The sequence below is a fragment of the Copadichromis virginalis genome, linkage group LG14 (assembly GCF_057382275.1).
Source record: "Copadichromis virginalis isolate Kocher_CV1m ecotype Utaka linkage group LG14, C_Virginalis_male_GT1.1, whole genome shotgun sequence".
NCBI lineage: Eukaryota > Metazoa > Chordata > Actinopteri > Cichliformes > Cichlidae > Copadichromis > Copadichromis virginalis.
Window position 1 is genome coordinate 25,313,210 of NC_140631.1, and position 19,230 is coordinate 25,332,439.

Consider the following 19,230-nt stretch of genomic DNA (forward strand, 5'->3'; position numbering starts at 1 on the left):
TGCTCAATCAAAAACACAAGGCATGTTTGTTTAGGGGGGGAAATCAGTGAGAGGATTAGAGAAGAGAGCAGGAGAAAGCACAAGACCTGTTTCATGTTGGCTACAGTGAAGGAAGACTGCAGAGCGTGAAGAGGCAGTGGCAGTGAGAAATGAAGGGAGGCAAAGAGAGAGGACAAGCAGAGTCAGTGGCAACAGGGTTGTTATAGTAACAGATTGGCACGATGTCCGGCAGTACTGGTGCCCAATTTAAAGTGCTGAGTGTTAGCTTGTATTCATTCTTTAACTACTAAGTGTGAATTGCATTGAGATTCAGTAGTGTCATTTGAACAAATGCAAATTATGTTGTAGTTTTTTTTTTTTAAATATACGGGATTGAAATATTTTATTTGCTATAATTTCATATATTATTGTATGAAAGCATATTTTTTACAAATGCTTCTATAGAACTGTGCATATTAGTAACACTTAATTGATTAGTCCATAAAAATCGGAAAACAGAAAATTATGAGAATAATTTCTTTGTTTTTTTGCTGACTTTAGGAAATTGCATAGGGAATCTTTCAGTGTTTTTTTTTTTTAATTAGTCGTATATTTTTTTTCATTGAAAAAAACCCCCAAACACATGTTACTAATAACTGAATAGCTGAAAATGATCTTAGTTAATCAAAACTTTTTTATATCCAAAACAACAAAACACAGAGAAAGAGCTGCAGCATAGTTATCTACAGCATGCCATTAAATGTCGTTGTGTTCACCAGACTGTTCAAAATAAGAAATTATTTGGTTTGCTGTACTGTATTGTATTTATTCTGAAAAAAAAAAAGAGTTCATAATTCACTAGCTGGACCCACGTCCTCATTTTCGGTTTGACAGCATTTTAGTAGGTAAAGGTGAATGCTTGGACATGAATTGAGCTGTGGTTTGGGGAAGGACTCGAAGAGGACTGGCGGCGGCTCCCGGGCCTGGCAGATCCCCGTGTACTAAATAGGAGTGAAGAAGTTATAGAACTGAGAACAAGGAGGGAGGGTGGGGCACGTGAACGAGAATGAGCAGCTTGCAGAACTGGGGGAATCTATATAGATGATAACTGGAAGGAGCGTGTTTGGAGGCGTGGTCCCGCTCCTGAAATTCAGATACATCATCTCCAATTAAACAATAATTAAAATAAAGTTATAATTGTTGAAACTGTTGTATCTACTTCTCAACTCACTGAATACTTTCACTTCCCAGTTGGTATCAAAAAATACCCTCAAATCATTTAAAACAAATAAATTGCTACATGTGCACGTATGACTCGTTTTTTTCCTACTCTCCGTCTCTCTTTCTCTCTCTGTAGTATGTGTTCAAGTCAGAGGACCATGGGTTTAGGACAGTTCATGAAGAGCTGGCTAAGGGAATGACTTTTGACCTGAAGAGCAATGAGCAAGCAGCTGTCAAGAATGTGCTGAAGGTTTGCTTCCATCCTCCTACTCACTCTTAATTATTCACTAAATACATGAACAGGATTGACCTACTTTAGCCTCTTCTGGTTGCAGTTCTCCTGGTTCTTCTTTGAACTTATCGTCAAGTCCATGGCCCAACATTTGGTTGACTATGACAAGTTAAAGGTAAAGTATTAAAGTCCACTTCTACCTCTTCTAATCTCGTCAATTACTGACCACACCTGCAAGTTTTCTTTGCACTTCCCATCTTCCCAGTACATGCTGCATGACCATGTCTTGCTTAATCTTTGTTCCTAAAGCTTCCCAGGCCCCAGCGATTCCCCTCATCTTACCAGAGCCGTGTGGAGAACCTGGTGGAGACAGTGTCTGAACACATTTTCTGGAAGAACAAAGAGATGCCAGAAGAAACACGCAGTGCTAACTTAGCCGTGGCAGCTTTTGTGAAGGTGAGAGAATTTTTAGAAGTTATCTTGTTAATTCAAAGTATAATCTTAAAGGGAAACCTTGTCAAAAAAAACCCAAAATAACAAACAGGTTGTTGGTGCTTTGGACTCCTTCAAGTTTGAGCCCATGTGAAGAAAACATATACTGTATCACTGCGCTATTAGGCTTACAACATTTTGCTCTTAGTGGGATCAATACAAACTGTGTAAACAGTCTGCAGATACAATTTGTTATCCATTGATTCCTCCATCTATGCTAAATGATGTGTCTCTTTCTGTTTTATTAAGTGATGCTTAGTCTGATCGCCAGTTTGACTCCAGTCTTTGTGTCTTTGCAGCGCTGCTTTACCCTGATGGACAGAGGCTTTACATTCAAACTAATCAGCAACTACATTAACATGATCACTGCTGCCGACAGCAAGGTAACAAAAAAAATCTCAATGAAACTGATACCAGGAAAGTAGAAATGAATCATACAGACGTTCCTTCTTTTATGTGTAGCTACACAATATGTTAATGTTGTTTTTGTGTGTTTTACAGGTCTTGTGTGAACTCAAATTTGAATTCCTGAGAGAAGTGTGTAACCATGAACACTACATTCCTCTCAGCCTGCCCTTACCTTCCGCTCGCATCACAGGTAAGGTCGCACCCCAGGTTATACGCTTGTAGGGCACTGAGTGTCTTTTCAATGTGGTAACGATCACGCATCGAGTAGCTCTCATTTGTTTATTAACACTCAGTCTTTCTCGCTTTCTCTTTCTGTCATTTTTTTTTCTCACTTTATGTGTCCATGTCAGACCATGCATTCCCAGAAACACAAAGTACTCATGGTAAATATGTTCACTCATTCCTTTTGTTACATTGTATGTGCTACACTGTGTATCCTGAAGTGGGATGAATATCATGATGATGATGAAATCCATAAAAACATTCAGCATGTCGCAATATTTGCTGATCAGTGAACTACAGCAAATATGTGTGTAAGCTTTGTTTGAATCCTGTGCAGTTCAGTTAATTTCCATTTAAAATGTGGCTCTCTTTGTGGCGTCTCTCCTCAGCATCAGTGCCTGAGTACAACCTGACTGGAGAGTTCTGCAGGAAACACTTCCTGACTGGCTTGTTGCTGAGAGAACTGGGGCTGGCTCTCCAGGACGAGCAAGACCTGAGACACCTAGCCTTGGCCACCCTGAAAACCCTAATGGCCAAACACTCTCTGGATGCACGCTATGCCACCAAGGTAGACAGAACAGATGTTAACATGGGAAAAGAAACCGAAGCCATGAAAAATGAGTCATGAGCAAACAGTAGAAATTCTTCCACAGTGACTCATGCAAACACATACACACTGACATGTGATTCTTCAAAGCAGCTGCAAGCAGCCATGAAGATGTCTTAATGGATGCTGGGAAGGGTCTAGATCAGATCAAAGTTAGCAATCTGCCCTCAGTTAAACGTTGCCAAATACTGCCAACCACAACACAAGAGCAGTGGGCTGTAGTCAGGCCGAAGCCTGAATGAAAACCAAATGTGTGCAATCAAGAAATAAAATGGCTACATTAATAAAAACCACTCATGCAACACAATGCAGGTGAAATTTTATTTAAAATTTTGCTGAGGTCAGTGAATTTCCATGGCTGCTTTATTCTAATTCATGAGTGCAGTCTGCAGTGCTTTTATACAGGGATTAGGAAGTACATTACATTTAAGAAAAACAATGTCGAAATAAAGCAAAGTGTAAATAAAATGAATATAATGATTAGGAAATAATTTCATCTGTAATTTTTAAAGTTTAAAATTGCAATTAACTGTAATTAATCTGATGTCAGCAACACGTTTCAAAAAAGTCATCACTGTGTTACATCTTTCTTAATTTAACAACACTTTATAATCCTCACATCTAAAAAAGACTCTGCCTTTCTGGATGCTTCTTTTTATACTGATTATTGGGTATAAAAAAAGAGCTACTCAGTCATGTAATTTGTTATGAAATTTTCCACCTTTTATTTTTCACTCACTCATCCTACTCAGAGCCGGGGTTAAACACATAACCTTAAGTTTGAATTGCATGTATTTGGCCTAAAAAAGGTTTCTGAGTCAAATAATGAGATGATTTATATAAAAAAGTACTGATTTAATTAGACCAATTCTGACTGATACTTTCTTTTCCAGGAAAAGCAGGCAAGAATTGCATCTCTCTACCTGCCGCTTTATGGCCTCATCCTGGACAACATGCCAAGATTCTTCCTCAGGGACCTTTTCCCCATCTACTTTACTGCTAGTGACCAAGTAAGAGTCAAGACAAATGATGAAATTATTAAAAAACACTGTATTGATTGGCTCCTAAATGTTCAGAATCATGTATATTTGTGTTATGTTTTAAGGTAAATCTATTTTCTCTTTGTGCTGTCTTTTTTGCACCTGCAACAGGGCTCTCGAGATGACCTCAGTGTGGGAGCAGTGGCAGCTGGAGGGGTTACTCGCCATGCCAACTCTGTAGATGCCTCATTTTCCAAAGAAGTACTCAATTCCATTACAGGTAGCACTGTTATATGTGTGTGTCTATTTCCAGTGAATCTATCTAATATAAAGTAAGTCAGGACATTGATGCCTACACTTGTTCTTCCTGCGCCAGCCTTCTCCTCCTTGGCAGTTGCTACGGCTAACCAGGCTGACTCTCGAGGCTCTCTGATCAGCGTGGACTCCAACCCGAGCAACAGTGACAGGAACAGCGAGAAAATGGATGGATGTGAGAAGGTGAGACAGTTCACATGAAAAAGAGCAAACATCTGTATAGAAAATGTAGTCATTTATTTATTATAAGTTTCATTGGTAGTCTTCATATGTACATTGTAAGACCCCAGCATTATACTTTGTAAATAATGCGTAAAATATATTACAGCAATCAGCACCTCCAGCAACCCAAAATCACCCATATAATATCTTGTTTCTGCATTTTTAAAAGTAGTAAAATTTTATTTAAAAATACTGGACCAGCTAATAACACGCCCATTATATCCAACTTTTAACTCCTGTTAGCAACAGTTTATCACTGACTGCATTTCTGTCTGATGTTGGTCCTTAGTTTGCCCGGCCCCAGTCCCTGATAGGCTACGGTTCTCGATGTGACAAGCTGGACCAGGCAGAGACCCGCAGCCTCCTCATGTGCTTTTTGCAGATCATGAAAACCATATCTGAAGGTAAGATCTATCGCTAAATGTTATATACCTATGTGGTATGTGACTTTTGTTGCCATGATGCCAGGTCTCTCTTGGAAATGAGATTTTTAATCTCAATGAGATTTTTACCTGGATAAATAAAGGATTAATAAAAATCACTTAAAGAATTCATGCAGTCCACAGGAAATTTATTACATTTACTGCTATACTTAGCAGTGAATGTATACAAAAATTGACACAAAAGTTGCTTTTTGTTCTGTTGCTGAGGGATTTTAATACTGTGAGCTTCAGATAGCCATACTTTTTTCAGTCTGTGAAAAGATTTTTTATATTATGTCTTTCATTGTCTATTTCCAGATGTGCTGGTGTCCTACTGGCACCGCGCCATTCACCAGGAGATCTCGGACTTCTTCAACATTCTGGAGTAAGAGCTCTTCTTGTTTTTGCTGAAGACTGCAGGCATTGCTACACTGATTAGAGATACTCACTGTTCTCAGAGAGAGAGAGAGAGAGAGAGAGAAAAAAAAAACTGTAGAGAGACAGACGGGGTTGAGGGCAAGTGAACAAGAAGAGTAGAAAAGGGAACGTGGCCAGTATGAAAATACTGACACTATAAGAGAGAGGTAGAGAGAAGAAAAACAGACTATAATTCCAGTGAGAGCTCCTGTCCACCAACGAGTGCAGTAAATTAACTTTCCGTGTTTCCTGTTTGTCTCAGCATCTAGACTGTTCTGGTTCGCCTCAGTGTGATCACATGCACTCCATCTTATCTGTCTTCTTATCTGAGAAAACTTTTGAATTGTGTTTCCTTAGGCTCTGTCTTCAGCATTTTAGATTCCTTGGAAAACGCCACATAGCCAGGTGAGTGCTTTCTCCAGCAAAGAGATGGAGCAGGTGCCATTCAAATGCATTTATTGTAACGCTACACATATGGAAACTGCTTATTAACTCAGTGTACATGTTGCCACCACACAATGATACATAATTCATGTAATCATTCACACAATCATAAATGCAGCCCCACAGACACATTCGCACACGCACGCACGTGAAATCAGACTAAGTCAGGCAGAAATACTAAAATGTGTTCAGTATGCGTGCACACACTCAGGGATCAGCTTCAAGAGGGGAGGAGGTGAAGGAGGGAAGAAAAGGAAGAAGGGGGGAGGTGAAACTCCTGGATCTCACTGTTCGAAAAGAATCACTGCTGGATATTGTAGTGTAGTGGTTGGCAAACACAGGATGGGGGTTGTTATCGTGTGTGCGTGCTCTTACTGGAGCTGAGCCATTGGCACTGCGAGCCTCTTCCATCTTCTGGATCCTCCCAGCTAATTAAATTAGCCCTCTTTTTTTCCTTTCAGCAATAGGATGCTGAGATGTAAGCCAACAAAAGGCTGGGAGAACACACTGCTTTACTGTGTGTGGAGGCATTAACTGAATGAAGATAGCTGGAAGCCTAGCTAGGGCTCTCAGACGTAGTTGAGCCTGTCTGGGGCTGCTAGCTACTTAACATTCATCCATAATACCAGGCCACGGGGGATTCAGAGTGTGTCTGTCTCGGCATCTTTCTCTGTTGGCTCTTTTGAGTCAGTTTGGGCACCCCACTGAAGTTCAGGAGTGATGAAATACATTACATTAGGTCTTAAAGATTTAATCTTGAATATTTGTGATTAAACCATCAGGAAATGCTTGAATAACAAGTGTAACTGTCAAAAACTACTAATCTGCTTCATCAGGAGTGTGTGACTGTGGTTTAATCCTGTGTTATTGACAGTAGTCTGACAACATAAGCTGTCATATCATGGCATTGACGTTTACTAGCTGAGCCCCACCCACTTTAGATCAATGAGAAGTTAACAGTTAAAAGCAAAAAACAGAGAAATCTCCTATATAAATTCAACCAAAGATTTCCAAGACATGTTTTAGGGCCACTAGTCATAGTTAGAAGCTGATTGAGGAAATTGTTTCATTTATCCAGCAATGTTGTAGTTTAGTCCCAGACATTATTCTAGCTTATCCCTTACTTCCTTAATGTTCTATGTTCTCAATGCACACGACCAACATAACACAACTAAGTAACATTTGCCTGTTACGTTTTCTCCATGTTCGACCTTGCTGTTGTAGTTTCCATGACAGTGCATGCATTCACCCCCCCGCTCTGTGCATGGTGCCTCTGATAATGGTTTGTCCTTGTGACCGCACATTTATCGATGTCCTGTCACATCAAGTAACACTTTCTTTGTTGACACAGATCCATTTTATGTAATGTTCCGTGTGCTGGTTTCGTTTGCTTTTTACATCTTTTCCACATTTTACGACTCAGATGTTGCGCGTTGACCTTGTAACCCTCTGCCTCCATGCCTTCAGTCTCAGCACTGGCTCAGCTCCACCATCTGCTTGGCTTCAGTGTTTTTAATAGGCTCTGATGCTTTTGTGTTGATTGGCTTACGCGCTTTCTTTTATCTGGCACAGGAAGCATTTGCTTTACTCAGATTGGCAGCAGTTTCTGATCAAGCTTTAAGGATCACAATAATTTGATAAATTGAACATCTGTTTTTCTTGAGATACTGTTACGGAGCTCATTTGTGCCGCAGCATAACTGACATTCAGCTTCATCACACTAATATCTTGTCCCTAAGCTGTCCATAGTTGTATGTTACTATCACCCCGAAGCCCCAGCTTCCACTCACACTCTACCAAGAGTTAATGCAACATTTTCACATTACTATACTAGTGGAAAACTAAAAGCATCAGCTCTACTGACTCTAACCTTTCCATCTGGCTGACCTTCCTCTCGAGCTGTTTGATCCTTGTTTTTGGCTCCAGCCGCTTTCATCACACCAAGGTCAAATCGGAGATCTTGTGTGCTTTTTGCATTTCATTTAGCCTTACTAAAATCAAATGTGACCCGGCTTCTATAAATATGTAACAAGGTCACAAAGGTGCAAAAATTTTAGCGCTTTGCAAGCTGCTTCACATTTAGTCAGTAAGGTCAGTTTTTTTATTGATTACAGACATGCTCTAACAGCTATTAGCATGCCACCCACAGTTAGGATATCTAACTAATAACAATTTTAAAAATGATGGTCTTAATTAAACTAACTAATGTTAGCTTTGATGTGGTTGGCTTGTGAACAGGAAGCTAGCAGCGGCAGTAAAGCTGGCTCAGTCAACCCACGCCAATGGCACCCTGAAGGGCTCTAACAACCCCTCCCAGTCCTCTCAACCCTCAAGCATCTTCCCACAATGGTAATCACCCTCCACAAGGAAAACAGACAACACCTCAGCCATGATGACAAACAAAGTCTTTGTTTACTGAAAGTGTTCTGAATGCTAATGATGTCTGGTGGCCCAAAAGTGCTTTATGATGTCATAAAACTCCAGACTCTTTAATACACGTTAAACATGCAAGAGCAATGTGAATACTTGAAAAAAAAAGGATAATGCATTTGTGTCGTGTGTAATTTCACCATTTATGTGACCACTGTGTTTCCACATTACAGACTGTAACTTGTGTTCTCAGCATGCCTCTTCCCATACCTGCAGTGTTCTGTGTGATTTGCCAGTCTTTGTGTCTGTACACTCATGTGTTGATAGCTTCCCGATAGCAGCAAGTCCTTGAGACATGGATGTCATTTATATCTACCCGCCTACTTAAGTGTGCAGAATCTTTAGCGATAGTGTACCTTTGCATTTATCCAAAGGTTTAGTACCACATTTACTGAAGGGCAATTTAAAGAAGTCATGAGTAAAACACGCACACGCTGTGATTTATATGAGCTTCTGATTCATGCTGTTGACCCTCCAGGATGGCATCTGGGGGTGATGGCCACCGGCATGCTCGCTCCCAAACCATGCCCATCATCAGGGGCAAGAATGCCCTCACCAACCCCAAGCTGCTGCAGCTGATGGAGCCAGGTAACAAATACTCTGACTGAGGTCACAGTGAGGTTACTTTGATGTATTTGTTATTCATACGTGCTTCTATTTCTAGACGGCATTCAGGATGGGGACACGTTGAGTCCTACAGATATTGAGGCGAACATGTCCACAGAGGTCGCCCTCACTGTGCTGGATGTACTAGAGCTGTTTGTTCAGCATCAGAAGGTCTGTGACCATTTCATATTATACAACCCAAAAGTAAAGTTAATACCACAAAGTATTACATTGTACTTCTTTAGAGAAATTTATTTTTTTAAGCCACTTATGTGGAAATGTGGCTGTCAAGAAGACACTCTAAAGGAAGGAAATGGGGAAAATAACTGAGGTATACCAAATTGCACAAAAACCGTCCTGAAAACCAGTGGCAACAGGTCTTATTGAGTGAAATGTTTGGTTCATCTTCACTGATATGTACAGAGGTAGTCAGGAGGCATGGTAAAGAGGAACAGTGAGTGTCTACAGCCACGTGTAAAAAATAAAAATAAAAATAAACAATGTTGAGGCTCTGTTGTGGATTAGAACTGCATTTCAGTTAGATTAAGTTTGGATTGGCCTCACCACAACCTGGACCTCAATATTACTGAAGCATTGTGGGATCGTTTTAACAGAAATGGAACAAAAGACAGTCAACATCCAAAGAAAAGCTTTGTAGACACCTGAAGGACTATTACTATTACTACTTTTATAAAAAATTTAACGATAGGCTAGACAGTGAAACTACTTTTGGCTGCTCCCTTTAGCTCTGTATATTTAATTTGGCAGGTTTTTTTTTGTTTTTTGTTTTTACAATAGAAGTCCTTCTTGATGCAAACCTGATGGGGATTTGTCTGCTTCCATCATTAATGTTTCACTCAATAAAAGTGGGCATACCAAATATTGACTTTCAAGCAGAATTTGTATAAATTCCATTGTTGCCTTTTTTACTGTACTTACACATGTCTGCAGATGTTACAGTAAACTGTTACACCCATTTCCCACTTTCCCAGCAAAATATAAATAAATGTGAGGTGGCTCAAGTCTTAACACATTTCATACACATTCATTTCATACATACTGCCACCTAGTGTTTTTTTAAAGACTGCATTGAAGTTAAGTCTGGTGAAACATGTTTTGCTTTCGTTTTCTCACATTCATCCAGAAGCAGCTGTTGCAGGACGATGGACAGAACACATTGATGAAGAAGGTGCTGGACACCTACTTGCTCTTCTTTCAGATCAACCAATCAACTGCTACTCTACGGCATGTCTTTGCTGCACTCAGGCTTTTTGTACAAAAGGTCCGTAAACCTTTCTTTAATCGTTCAACATATCATTGAAGACTCGAGTCATTATCTTATGGTTAGTTTCGTCTTTCTCTTTTTTCTGTAGTTTCCCAGTGCATTTTTCCAGGGTAAGGCAGACCTGTGTGGCTGTCTTTGCTACGAGATCCTCAAGTGCTGTAACCATCGATCCAGCTCCACCCAGACGGAGGCAGCTGCCCTGCTGTATTTTTTCATGAGAAAAAACTTTGAGTTTACCAAGGGAAAGTCGATCGTTCGCTCACATCTGCAGGTCAGTTAATATAAAGAAGTAAAATGACTTCATTTGAGTTTTGTGTACTTTGCTTATCACTGTTTCATGGCTATACTGGCCTGTCTCTGCTACAGGTTATCAAGGCAGTGAGCCAGCTGATAGCAGATGCTGGAATCGGAGGCTCGAGGTTTCAACAGTCTCTGGCCATCATAAACAACTTTGCTAATGGAGATGCACCACTGAAAGTACAGAATTCCTTAAGCTTTTAAAACACCTTTTCTATCAATAATTATCATCAATCGTGTACTTTATATTTAATTTTACTTTCATTTTCTACAGAACACACCGTTCCCTGCTGAGGTGAAGGACCTGACCAAACGGATCAGGACAGTTCTGATGGCTACAGCACAAATGAAGGAGCATGAGAAGGATCCTGAAATGCTGGTGGATCTGCAGTACAGTCTGGCCAATTCCTACGCGAGCACCCCTGAGCTTCGACGCACTTGGCTCGAGAGCATGGCCAAGATTCACGTCCGCAACGGGGATCTCTCAGAGGTTCGAAATGTTGCATTTTGTCAGGTTCTCGGGCTTCAGAAACATCGATAATGTCACATGAAAGTATCAGTTTAAAAAACATCTAACTTCTGTCTTTCCCTCAGGCTGCTATGTGCTACATCCACATCTCAGCCCTGATTGCTGAATCGTTGAAGAGGAGAGGTTAGTCCACACTTTGCTGCCACTTTTGCCCTTGCGAGCTTTTTGCAGCATAGTTTGTGTGCAAATATCTGTTTGCAGTGCAGTGAGATTTTTGTATATTTGTGCATCTCTGCAGACATGCTAACTTGAGTTCATCCAATCACATACAGCAGCTTCTCACAATGGAATACTTTTTTCTCTTTGCTATCATAGTCATCAAACCTTTGAGGCATCAGTCCTTCATACATTCACTGTTCTTGATGTGTATGCCTGAAAGTGAGGACAGTTTTCATCTGAGTGTGACTGAGAACTCATGGGAAATGATGTTTGATTCCTGTTCCTGTCCTGTAGTAGTATAGACCTTTCTTTTATATTTAAATTCCATCCTCCTCTTAGATTGATGTCCACACATTTTCCTGTGCTTCACGTTTTTCTGTGTGTGCATGCTTCCTCGTGTAAACAGCTTGTATCTGCCACTCAGTGTTTCTGACGTCTTTTGCGCATGGCTTTACTCACTGAGCCTGTGGGCTAGTTCCTAGCATAGAGTGCCAGCAGTTCAGCTGCTTTGTGAGCCTTGTCCGTGAGCATAAAGTGGCAAAAGCAAGTGGACATAAACTTTGTAAACCTGCTCCTCCTCCCCTCCTACCAAACAGGCTACTGGAGCGCTGACAAGGCCAGGATGTCCAGTGTGTCCCCTGAAGAAAGCCCTGTCTATAAATGTAGCTCCTTACTAACTACCTCCCGAGATCCAGACAGTGAGTGTGTGCGCCTGGGGGTCCGCTGGGTGGTGTTGGGGTTGGGTAAAAACATGAATGTAGAAACAGAAAGACCTGAATGTGGTTGGTAGTGAGTGTGCACTTATATTTGTTTGTACCTTTTGAATTTTTTTGCAAGCTCTGGATATTGAGTGGCGGACATGATTTGGATCAAAGGGACATCAGGTTGTCCGGTGGTGGTTTAAATTTGAATCACTTTTCTACACGGTGTATTGCATTTTGCAGTAAATTGTTCTGAGGACCACTGTTCTTGCCTTGATGGCATGATCTTGTGCCAGGTTACGTTTTACTATCACTGTGTCTGTTCACACAAGTCTCACAGGATATGATGCTCAGTGTCACAGGGGTTTGATGTGAAGCACACTCACATTTGCTGTTTTTGCAAAAACTGAATGCTTGACTGTAAGTCTCGTATTTTCTTGCAAGACTGTGATAGCAGATGTATTTTAAGCATCTATACGTGCGTTTACATGCCAAACATAGCACCAACGATAACGTGTGATGTCTGTAGGAAGTATGCAAGTGTGTGTCTTTTTAGTAATCGTGCCCTGATATCACTTTCACTTGTTTGACACACCAGCATCCTTCTCCATGGGCTGGGCAGCATTTATGTGCATCAGCCCTAATGTTAAAGAGGAGGGAGCCATGAAGGAAGACACTGGTACACAAGACACGCCATATATTGAGGTCCGTGTTAGCCTTTTTGTCCTGAACAAAACCATTAACTCTGTTGGATTTAATCATCAGAATTACTGTTGCCGGTCAGACTTTTCTCTTATGTTCTTCGTGCTCTCGTTGCACTGTGTAGGACACCCTGGTGGAGCAGCTGGAGCTGTGTGTGGACTATTTGTGGAAATCGGAGCGATACGAGCTCATTGCTGACATCAACAAACCTGTAATTGCTGTCTTTGAAAAAAGAAGAGATTTCAAGGTAACGGCTTTTACCCTTTCTGTGTAAGCGTGTGAAAAAATGTGCAGTGTGAGCTGCGTATGAAATTATTTGTGTGTTTGTTTGTTTGCTTGTGCCTACAGAGGCTATCAGAGCTGTACTATGACATCCATCGCTCCTACCTGAAGGTGACGGAGGTGGTGAACTCAGAAAAGCGTCTCTTTGGGCGCTACTACCGTGTAGCTTTCTACGGACAGGTGAGTGTTTGCTTGAGCTTACCTTCACAGACTTTTAAGATACAAAGGACAACGAACAGTCACTGTAACTACACGTTTAACAAATACATTGGAAACACTACTAGGTGGTGTGTTTTTGCACATAAACTTAACTACGTGTGTAGAACTTGATCAGTTCTACACACATGTTATAATAGAGATATAGATTTCCTTAACTGAAATCTATGGAAAAAAAATTCTGCAACTGCAAAGACAGAGGTAGAAGCATATATATCCAGCTATCTATATGCAGCTTTTATGTCTTGTTGACTATTGAAATGGAAGTTATTTAGTTAATACTTTAATTTACAATTATTCTAATGATAAATTGCTGTTTAATTGCAAAGCTTCTTCCCATCAGTAAGCTTGTGATCATTTCTTTCTTTGTTCGCATACCACCACGTGTCAGTGCCAGAAATCTCAAAGGTTTGGTAAATAAAAGTGAAACTGTCAGGATAGCTAGTCTTTTTTGTAATTTGGATAACTAAACCTTGTAGAAAGCTTAATATTGAATTCTACTTGGCCCTGGGTTCATCTTTGAAGCACTGGCTTTATCTCCAAAGGTGCATTGTGTGGTTTGGGCTCGGTTTTTACAAACCTGGCTGCTTTACACAGGATAGGTGTAAAATAGTGAGACTTTCAGATAAAGAAGAATGCAGTACCTGGTCAGTGAGACATGGAAATGGAAACAGGACACTAGATTTGTTTTGACTGAATCAGTGTCTTTAATTTCTCTATCTGCTTTTTTTTCTTCTGTTTTGTTGTATTCTGTATCAAGAATATGGTAAGTTTTGTATGTCCTTGATTTTCCATTTTCCTCAGTGCTAACCACTTTTACCTTTCTTCTCCTTTTACCACTATTAACATCTGCTGCTCTTACCCTTTGAAGGGTTTGTCTAAGGCTTGCTGTGGCCCATTTCACTTCCCATTAAGCCCAACAATGAAACTGTTTCCTTCTTAAACATTAAGACGAGCTGATATCACAGAGCAACAGTGAACCAGAAGATAGGATTTACTGAATCTCATTCACCCTTGGCATTTGACTCCAGTGCCGCCTCCGCACTCCCTCATCCAGAACTTAACACTGGTACCCTGTTAGTGTTGAGAAGTTCTAACAAAGTGACAAAGTTTTTGTATCTGAAAGCACAAGTGACTCAAGAAACCCCAAGAGAGCAACATCTAATGTGCTGTGAAAGCAAAAGCAACACATCCTATGAATCAAAAATAAAAGACTACATACACACCAAGCCAACCAACATGTAACAAGCTTCGCTGATTAGTGTGTGCATATGTGTGTGTTTGTGTTCTGGTAGGGTTTCTTTGAAGAGGAAGAGAGCAAAGAGTTCATCTACAAAGAGCCAAAGCTGACAGGGCTGTCGGAAATCTCCCAGAGATTACTCAAACTCTACTCAGACAAGTTTGGAGCTGAAAATGTCAAGATGATCCAGGACTCTAATAAGGTATCTTACAGAATTTGGCCATTAAAATGAATGAATTAACATCTGTTGGCGCTGCGGTGTGTTGCTTATGTGATAATATTGTAAAATTCTTTGCTAACAGGTAAATCCTAAAGACCTGGACCCCAAGTTTGCTTACATTCAGGTCACATATGTAGTGCCCTACTTTGACGAAAAAGAACAATGTGACAAAAGGACCGACTTCGAGAGGCATCACAACATCAACCGGTTTGTATTTGAGACACCGTTTACGCTGTCAGGAAAGAAACATGGGGATGTGGAGGAGCAGTGCAAACGGCGCACCATACTGACTAGTGAGTATCTCTTCTTTGTTTATATCTCTGATAGATACATATTTTTTTGAGTCACCAGAACATACATTTGTCCTCTTTCTATTACTGTATCTGACAGACTGTGTGTGTGTTTTTCTGTTCTTTAGCAAGTTCCAGCTTCCCTTACCTTAAAAAGCGCATCCAGGTGGTGGAGCAGCAAAGCACAGAAATGAATCCAATTGAAGTTGCCATTGACGAGATGTCACGTAAAGTCTCTGAGCTCAACCAGCTCTGCAACATGGAGGAGGTGGACATGATCCGGCTGCAGCTAAAACTGCAAGGCAGTGTCAGCGTCAAGGTGGGGATTCTCCCAAACTATAGATACGCACATTTTACATAGGTTACTCTGGTGTTGTCTCACTTGATCATCTCCATCCAGGTGAACGCAGGGCCCATGGCTTATGCCAGGGCATTTTTGGAGGAGAAGAATGCTAAGAAGTATCCAGACAACCAGGTCAAACTTCTGAAGGAGATTTTCAGGTATGATTTAAAGTGTTGAGCTAGCTAACAATGATTTAGTCCACTGTCAGGAACCGTACAATGTAATACTATTTAAGTTTCACAAAAAAAAAAAAAGTTAAACACATATCAATGATCAGCACATTAACATAAGTCAAACTTAATCCGCCCCCTGCAGGCGGTTTGCAGAAGCCTGCGGTCAGGCTTTGGATGTAAATGAGCGACTGATCAAGGAGGACCAGCTGGAGTACCAGGAGGAGATGAGAGCTCACTACCGGGACATGCTGACTGAGCTTTCTGGGATCATGAATGAACAGGTCTCACAATGCAAAGACTAATGAGTGTCCAGACTATACTGCCATACATTCTTTAATTTATTTGTTGGCAGTTCAGTTGCATGGCATACTGAGCACCCTCTTTTTTTCTTCATGCATTATTTTTGGAGGCAGTTATTATTTTCGTGGACATCATCTTCTGTTGCAACCTTTTCTCACACTGCTGCTTTTAAAAGCATCCTTGCCTTCCATTCATCTTCTCTGCCTAACCACTCCCTGTCCACTCTCTGTAAAACTGCTGTCATGTCATCAGATTTCTTTACAGAAAGACATCTTTTTCGCCTTTATACTTGCTTAACTCACTTTATTGTTACCTGAAATCCCAGCTCCCAACTCAGGAACCAAAGTGCCAGACTTGATATTTGCTCGCGTTTGCATTTTTCCTATTCCAATTGCAGCTTTTTATTCTTATTCTTGTGCAGATTCCTCACACAAGACAACCAGGAACAGAAAGGCACAGCACCTACTGAACGGCCAGTAGACTCGCCATAAACATTTTGTCCCAGTTTGAGCCTCAGAGTGACTCATTTGATTGTTTCCGACCTTTTTTTTCCCCCTGAAGCAGTTGGCTAGTGGAACTGTGACTGATGAAGAGTGTAGAGGACATTAAGGGAAGAAATGTGTAGACTGTGGTTGTGGTAGTCTGTAGTCCTGTTGTTGAACTTTGTCTACAGTAGAGAGCAGACTGCTGGACTGTTAGCTGCTGTACGTTTTGATTTAAAAGACTCGGTTCGTGTGTCGTATAGATTTCCCTGCCCCCTCAAGTGATTACATTTGCTTACACATTGGCAGACAAACCTGCAAACAAATTCAAATGCACACAAACACACAACATGCGCCTTCTCTCCACAACCCTGACCCTTTAGAGAACAGTGACCTTACTGAGCTCGAGGTGCGTTCAGCTGTATGAAATATAAAGCTCTCTGGTGCATTTTGATTACAGTTATTTTTACATTTTTCTGTGGAATATTACTGAATTTCAAACTATTAAAAGAAGTCTCGCAAGACAACTAATGTGAAAATGGCAAATGATTAGATTACAGGTTTTAATTAGCCAAGAATGTGAGGAGTTGAACGCACCTCCAGTTCTTGTTTGAATGTAGAGCAGCTCCACATTGCTACTTTGTATCCTAGCTAACGATCTGGAAATATCAGCTTGCCAATTTTCAAATGGAAACAGACAAAAAAAATATGTTTTGTAACATTTTTATAATTGAAAATTCATTGTTACTGTTATTATTTCCTGTACTGTTTTAAATTGTAAATAAGAAATATTAATATTTAAAAATGTTTGAAATGTTGCTTTTTATAAAATATACAATATATAAATTTGTTTAGCTGAATAAAAACAAACAAACAAAACTAAAGTTTTATGTATAACATTTAAATAAAATTTTGTTAATGTCCAAAGATCATGACTATGTTTAAGTAGCTTAATTTGTTGTTGTGAGTCTTTTGTTGTTTTTTATAATTGCACCTTACATTATGGTTACAGGTCCTCTGCTATGTTGTATCTGTAAGTTTACTCATCCAGTCTGTGTCTTGGCTGTAAATCTGCACAGCAGCCACTCATATTCTGTCTTGCATTGGCCTGAGACCGGCTAATTCATTAATTAGACATTTTAAATTAGCAAACTCAGGCAAAGACAAAGAAGAAGAAAATTTTTTTTTTACTTTGCTCCCTGGTGTTATAAACAATGGCTCTCTTTATCACTTATGTGTGACTATTATATTTTTTGTGTGTGTTTCCCTACATCTTCAATGTTGACTTCATATATTTCACTATAACCACATCTTTTCCAAATCCAAATATTTCTTTCCCCTAAATCAGAGCATTTTACTAGTTTTACTAACCTGGGAAACACAGCTGGCACTAATCAAACAGACGAGACATTGGAGAAGCAAAACAGAACATGAGTACAGCGACAGAAGACTACCAAAGTAAAACAGGAAATACAGGGAACACACAATGAGACGCAGATGCACACAGAGACATGACTGGGGAAGAAACACAGGGCTAAGACCAAAACATGAACAGGACCAAATACTAACTAAGATCACCAAAACTAGAAATATTGAGTAAACTCAATAGAATAAGTAAACAAAACCAGGAAATATAAAATACACCGAGAACATAATGAATCAAAAGACACAAAACACTGGGTCAACGACCCAAGTACCCTAACACTGATGGCTACATTGTGATCATAAAGGCATGGACATGGTACACCACAATACTTCTTAGGTAGGTAGACTGTGGTCTATAAATAATACTCTTTGGTACAAAAGGTTTAGAGTATTAGTAATTGGCTCTTATTAATCTCTGTCTCTCTTCCACAGTGTGTCTTTGTCCTATTTTCCTCCCCTAACTCTAACCGGTCACGACAGATGGCCTTCCCTCTGCTGAGTGTTTCTTCCTATTAAAAGGGAGTTTTTACTTCCAACTGTTGCCAAAGCACTTGCTCATAGGGGCTCATATGATTGTTGGGGTTTTCTCTGTTTTCTTTGTATTATTTTAGGGCCTTTACCTTACAATATAAAGCACCTTGAGGCAACTGTTTTTTGTGATTTGACACTATCTAAATAAAATTGAACTGAAAGGGCCCAAAGTGTGCAAACAAAATATCCCCACATCATTATACCATCAGCAGCAACCTTCTGTTGTCCAATTTTGGTGAGTGAATTGTAGCTTCAGTTTCCTTTTCTTAGCTGACAGGAGCGGCACCCAGTTTCTGCTGTTGTAGCTCATCTCCTTCAAGGCTTGACCTTGCCATGTTTAGAGATGCTCTTTTGCATACCTTGGTTCTAACAAGTGGTTATTTGAGTTACTGTTGCCTTTTTATCAGCTCAAAGCAGTCTGGCCATCAACAAAGCATTTTCATTGCAGAGAGCTGCCACTCATAGGATGTTTTGTCTTTTTGAATAATTCTCTATAAACCCTAGAGATGGTTTTGCAGACCTTTTTAAAAACTATTATTCAGTATATAATACTTCAACACAGCCTGATATCAGACAACTGTCATCAGCAGTGTTAGTCAAGTTACATGAAAAAAGTAATCAGTAACTAATTACTGATTACTTCCCCAAAAAAGTAATCCCGTTACTTTACTGATTACTTATTTTCAAAAGTAATTAATTACTTAGTTACTTTTTAAAAACACGATTTACAACCTGAAGAGGTGATAAAGCGATAGATCTTTCAGCCCAATTCTACTTTTTCTACATAATCCATCATACAAAATGTAATCAAATGGAAAAGTCTTTTTTTTTACTTGTTTTATCAGTTTTAATCTTTTAACTTTATGCATCAAGCAAAAATGTAATTATATGCAACATTCTCTGACTTGAATAAATTAGTTTAACATTTAAACCTATTTTCTACACATTCCAGCACATAAAATAAAATTATTTTTTTTTTGCGTTTACACTCACTCTTTCAAATAGATGCAAGTAAAACACAGCAGAAAATAAATAAAGTCAAAGACTCAGCAGTCCTG

At 39.9% G+C, this 19,230-nt stretch overlaps 1 protein-coding gene across 6 annotated transcripts in view; it reads left to right on the forward strand.

Moving 5' to 3' along the window:
* Window positions 1-17,151, forward strand: part of dock10 (dedicator of cytokinesis 10) — a 65,829-nt gene extending 48,678 nt beyond the window's left edge. For 3 of the 6 annotated variants that reach the window (XM_085430106.1, XM_085430104.1, XM_085430107.1), the window contains exons 26-56: window positions 1,337-1,450; window positions 1,536-1,607; window positions 1,742-1,888; window positions 2,224-2,307; window positions 2,426-2,522; window positions 2,683-2,715; window positions 2,944-3,122; window positions 4,055-4,171; window positions 4,313-4,421; window positions 4,518-4,639; window positions 4,968-5,082; window positions 5,419-5,485; window positions 5,875-5,922; window positions 8,200-8,310; window positions 8,870-8,979; window positions 9,056-9,168; window positions 10,142-10,279; window positions 10,371-10,553; window positions 10,649-10,759; window positions 10,854-11,069; window positions 11,174-11,231; window positions 11,864-11,965; window positions 12,567-12,673; window positions 12,795-12,917; window positions 13,019-13,132; window positions 14,464-14,610; window positions 14,711-14,921; window positions 15,047-15,237; window positions 15,319-15,419; window positions 15,577-15,715; window positions 16,156-17,151. In XM_085430106.1, the coding sequence (XP_085286232.1) occupies window positions 1,337-1,450; window positions 1,536-1,607; window positions 1,742-1,888; window positions 2,224-2,307; window positions 2,426-2,522; window positions 2,683-2,715; window positions 2,944-3,122; window positions 4,055-4,171; window positions 4,313-4,421; window positions 4,518-4,639; window positions 4,968-5,082; window positions 5,419-5,485; window positions 5,875-5,922; window positions 8,200-8,310; window positions 8,870-8,979; window positions 9,056-9,168; window positions 10,142-10,279; window positions 10,371-10,553; window positions 10,649-10,759; window positions 10,854-11,069; window positions 11,174-11,231; window positions 11,864-11,965; window positions 12,567-12,673; window positions 12,795-12,917; window positions 13,019-13,132; window positions 14,464-14,610; window positions 14,711-14,921; window positions 15,047-15,237; window positions 15,319-15,419; window positions 15,577-15,715; window positions 16,156-16,203 (3,627 nt within the window). In that variant the 3' untranslated portion in view covers window positions 16,204-17,151. The remainder of the gene's footprint in view (window positions 1-1,336; window positions 1,451-1,535; window positions 1,608-1,741; window positions 1,889-2,223; window positions 2,308-2,425; window positions 2,523-2,682; window positions 2,716-2,943; window positions 3,123-4,054; window positions 4,172-4,312; window positions 4,422-4,517; window positions 4,640-4,967; window positions 5,083-5,418; window positions 5,486-5,874; window positions 5,923-8,199; window positions 8,311-8,869; window positions 8,980-9,055; window positions 9,169-10,141; window positions 10,280-10,370; window positions 10,554-10,648; window positions 10,760-10,853; window positions 11,070-11,173; window positions 11,232-11,863; window positions 11,966-12,566; window positions 12,674-12,794; window positions 12,918-13,018; window positions 13,133-14,463; window positions 14,611-14,710; window positions 14,922-15,046; window positions 15,238-15,318; window positions 15,420-15,576; window positions 15,716-16,155) is intronic. The other 3 variants (XM_085430108.1, XM_085430109.1, XM_085430105.1) reach the window with 3 other exon arrangements.
* The last annotated feature ends 2,079 nt before the right edge of the window (window positions 17,152-19,230 follow it).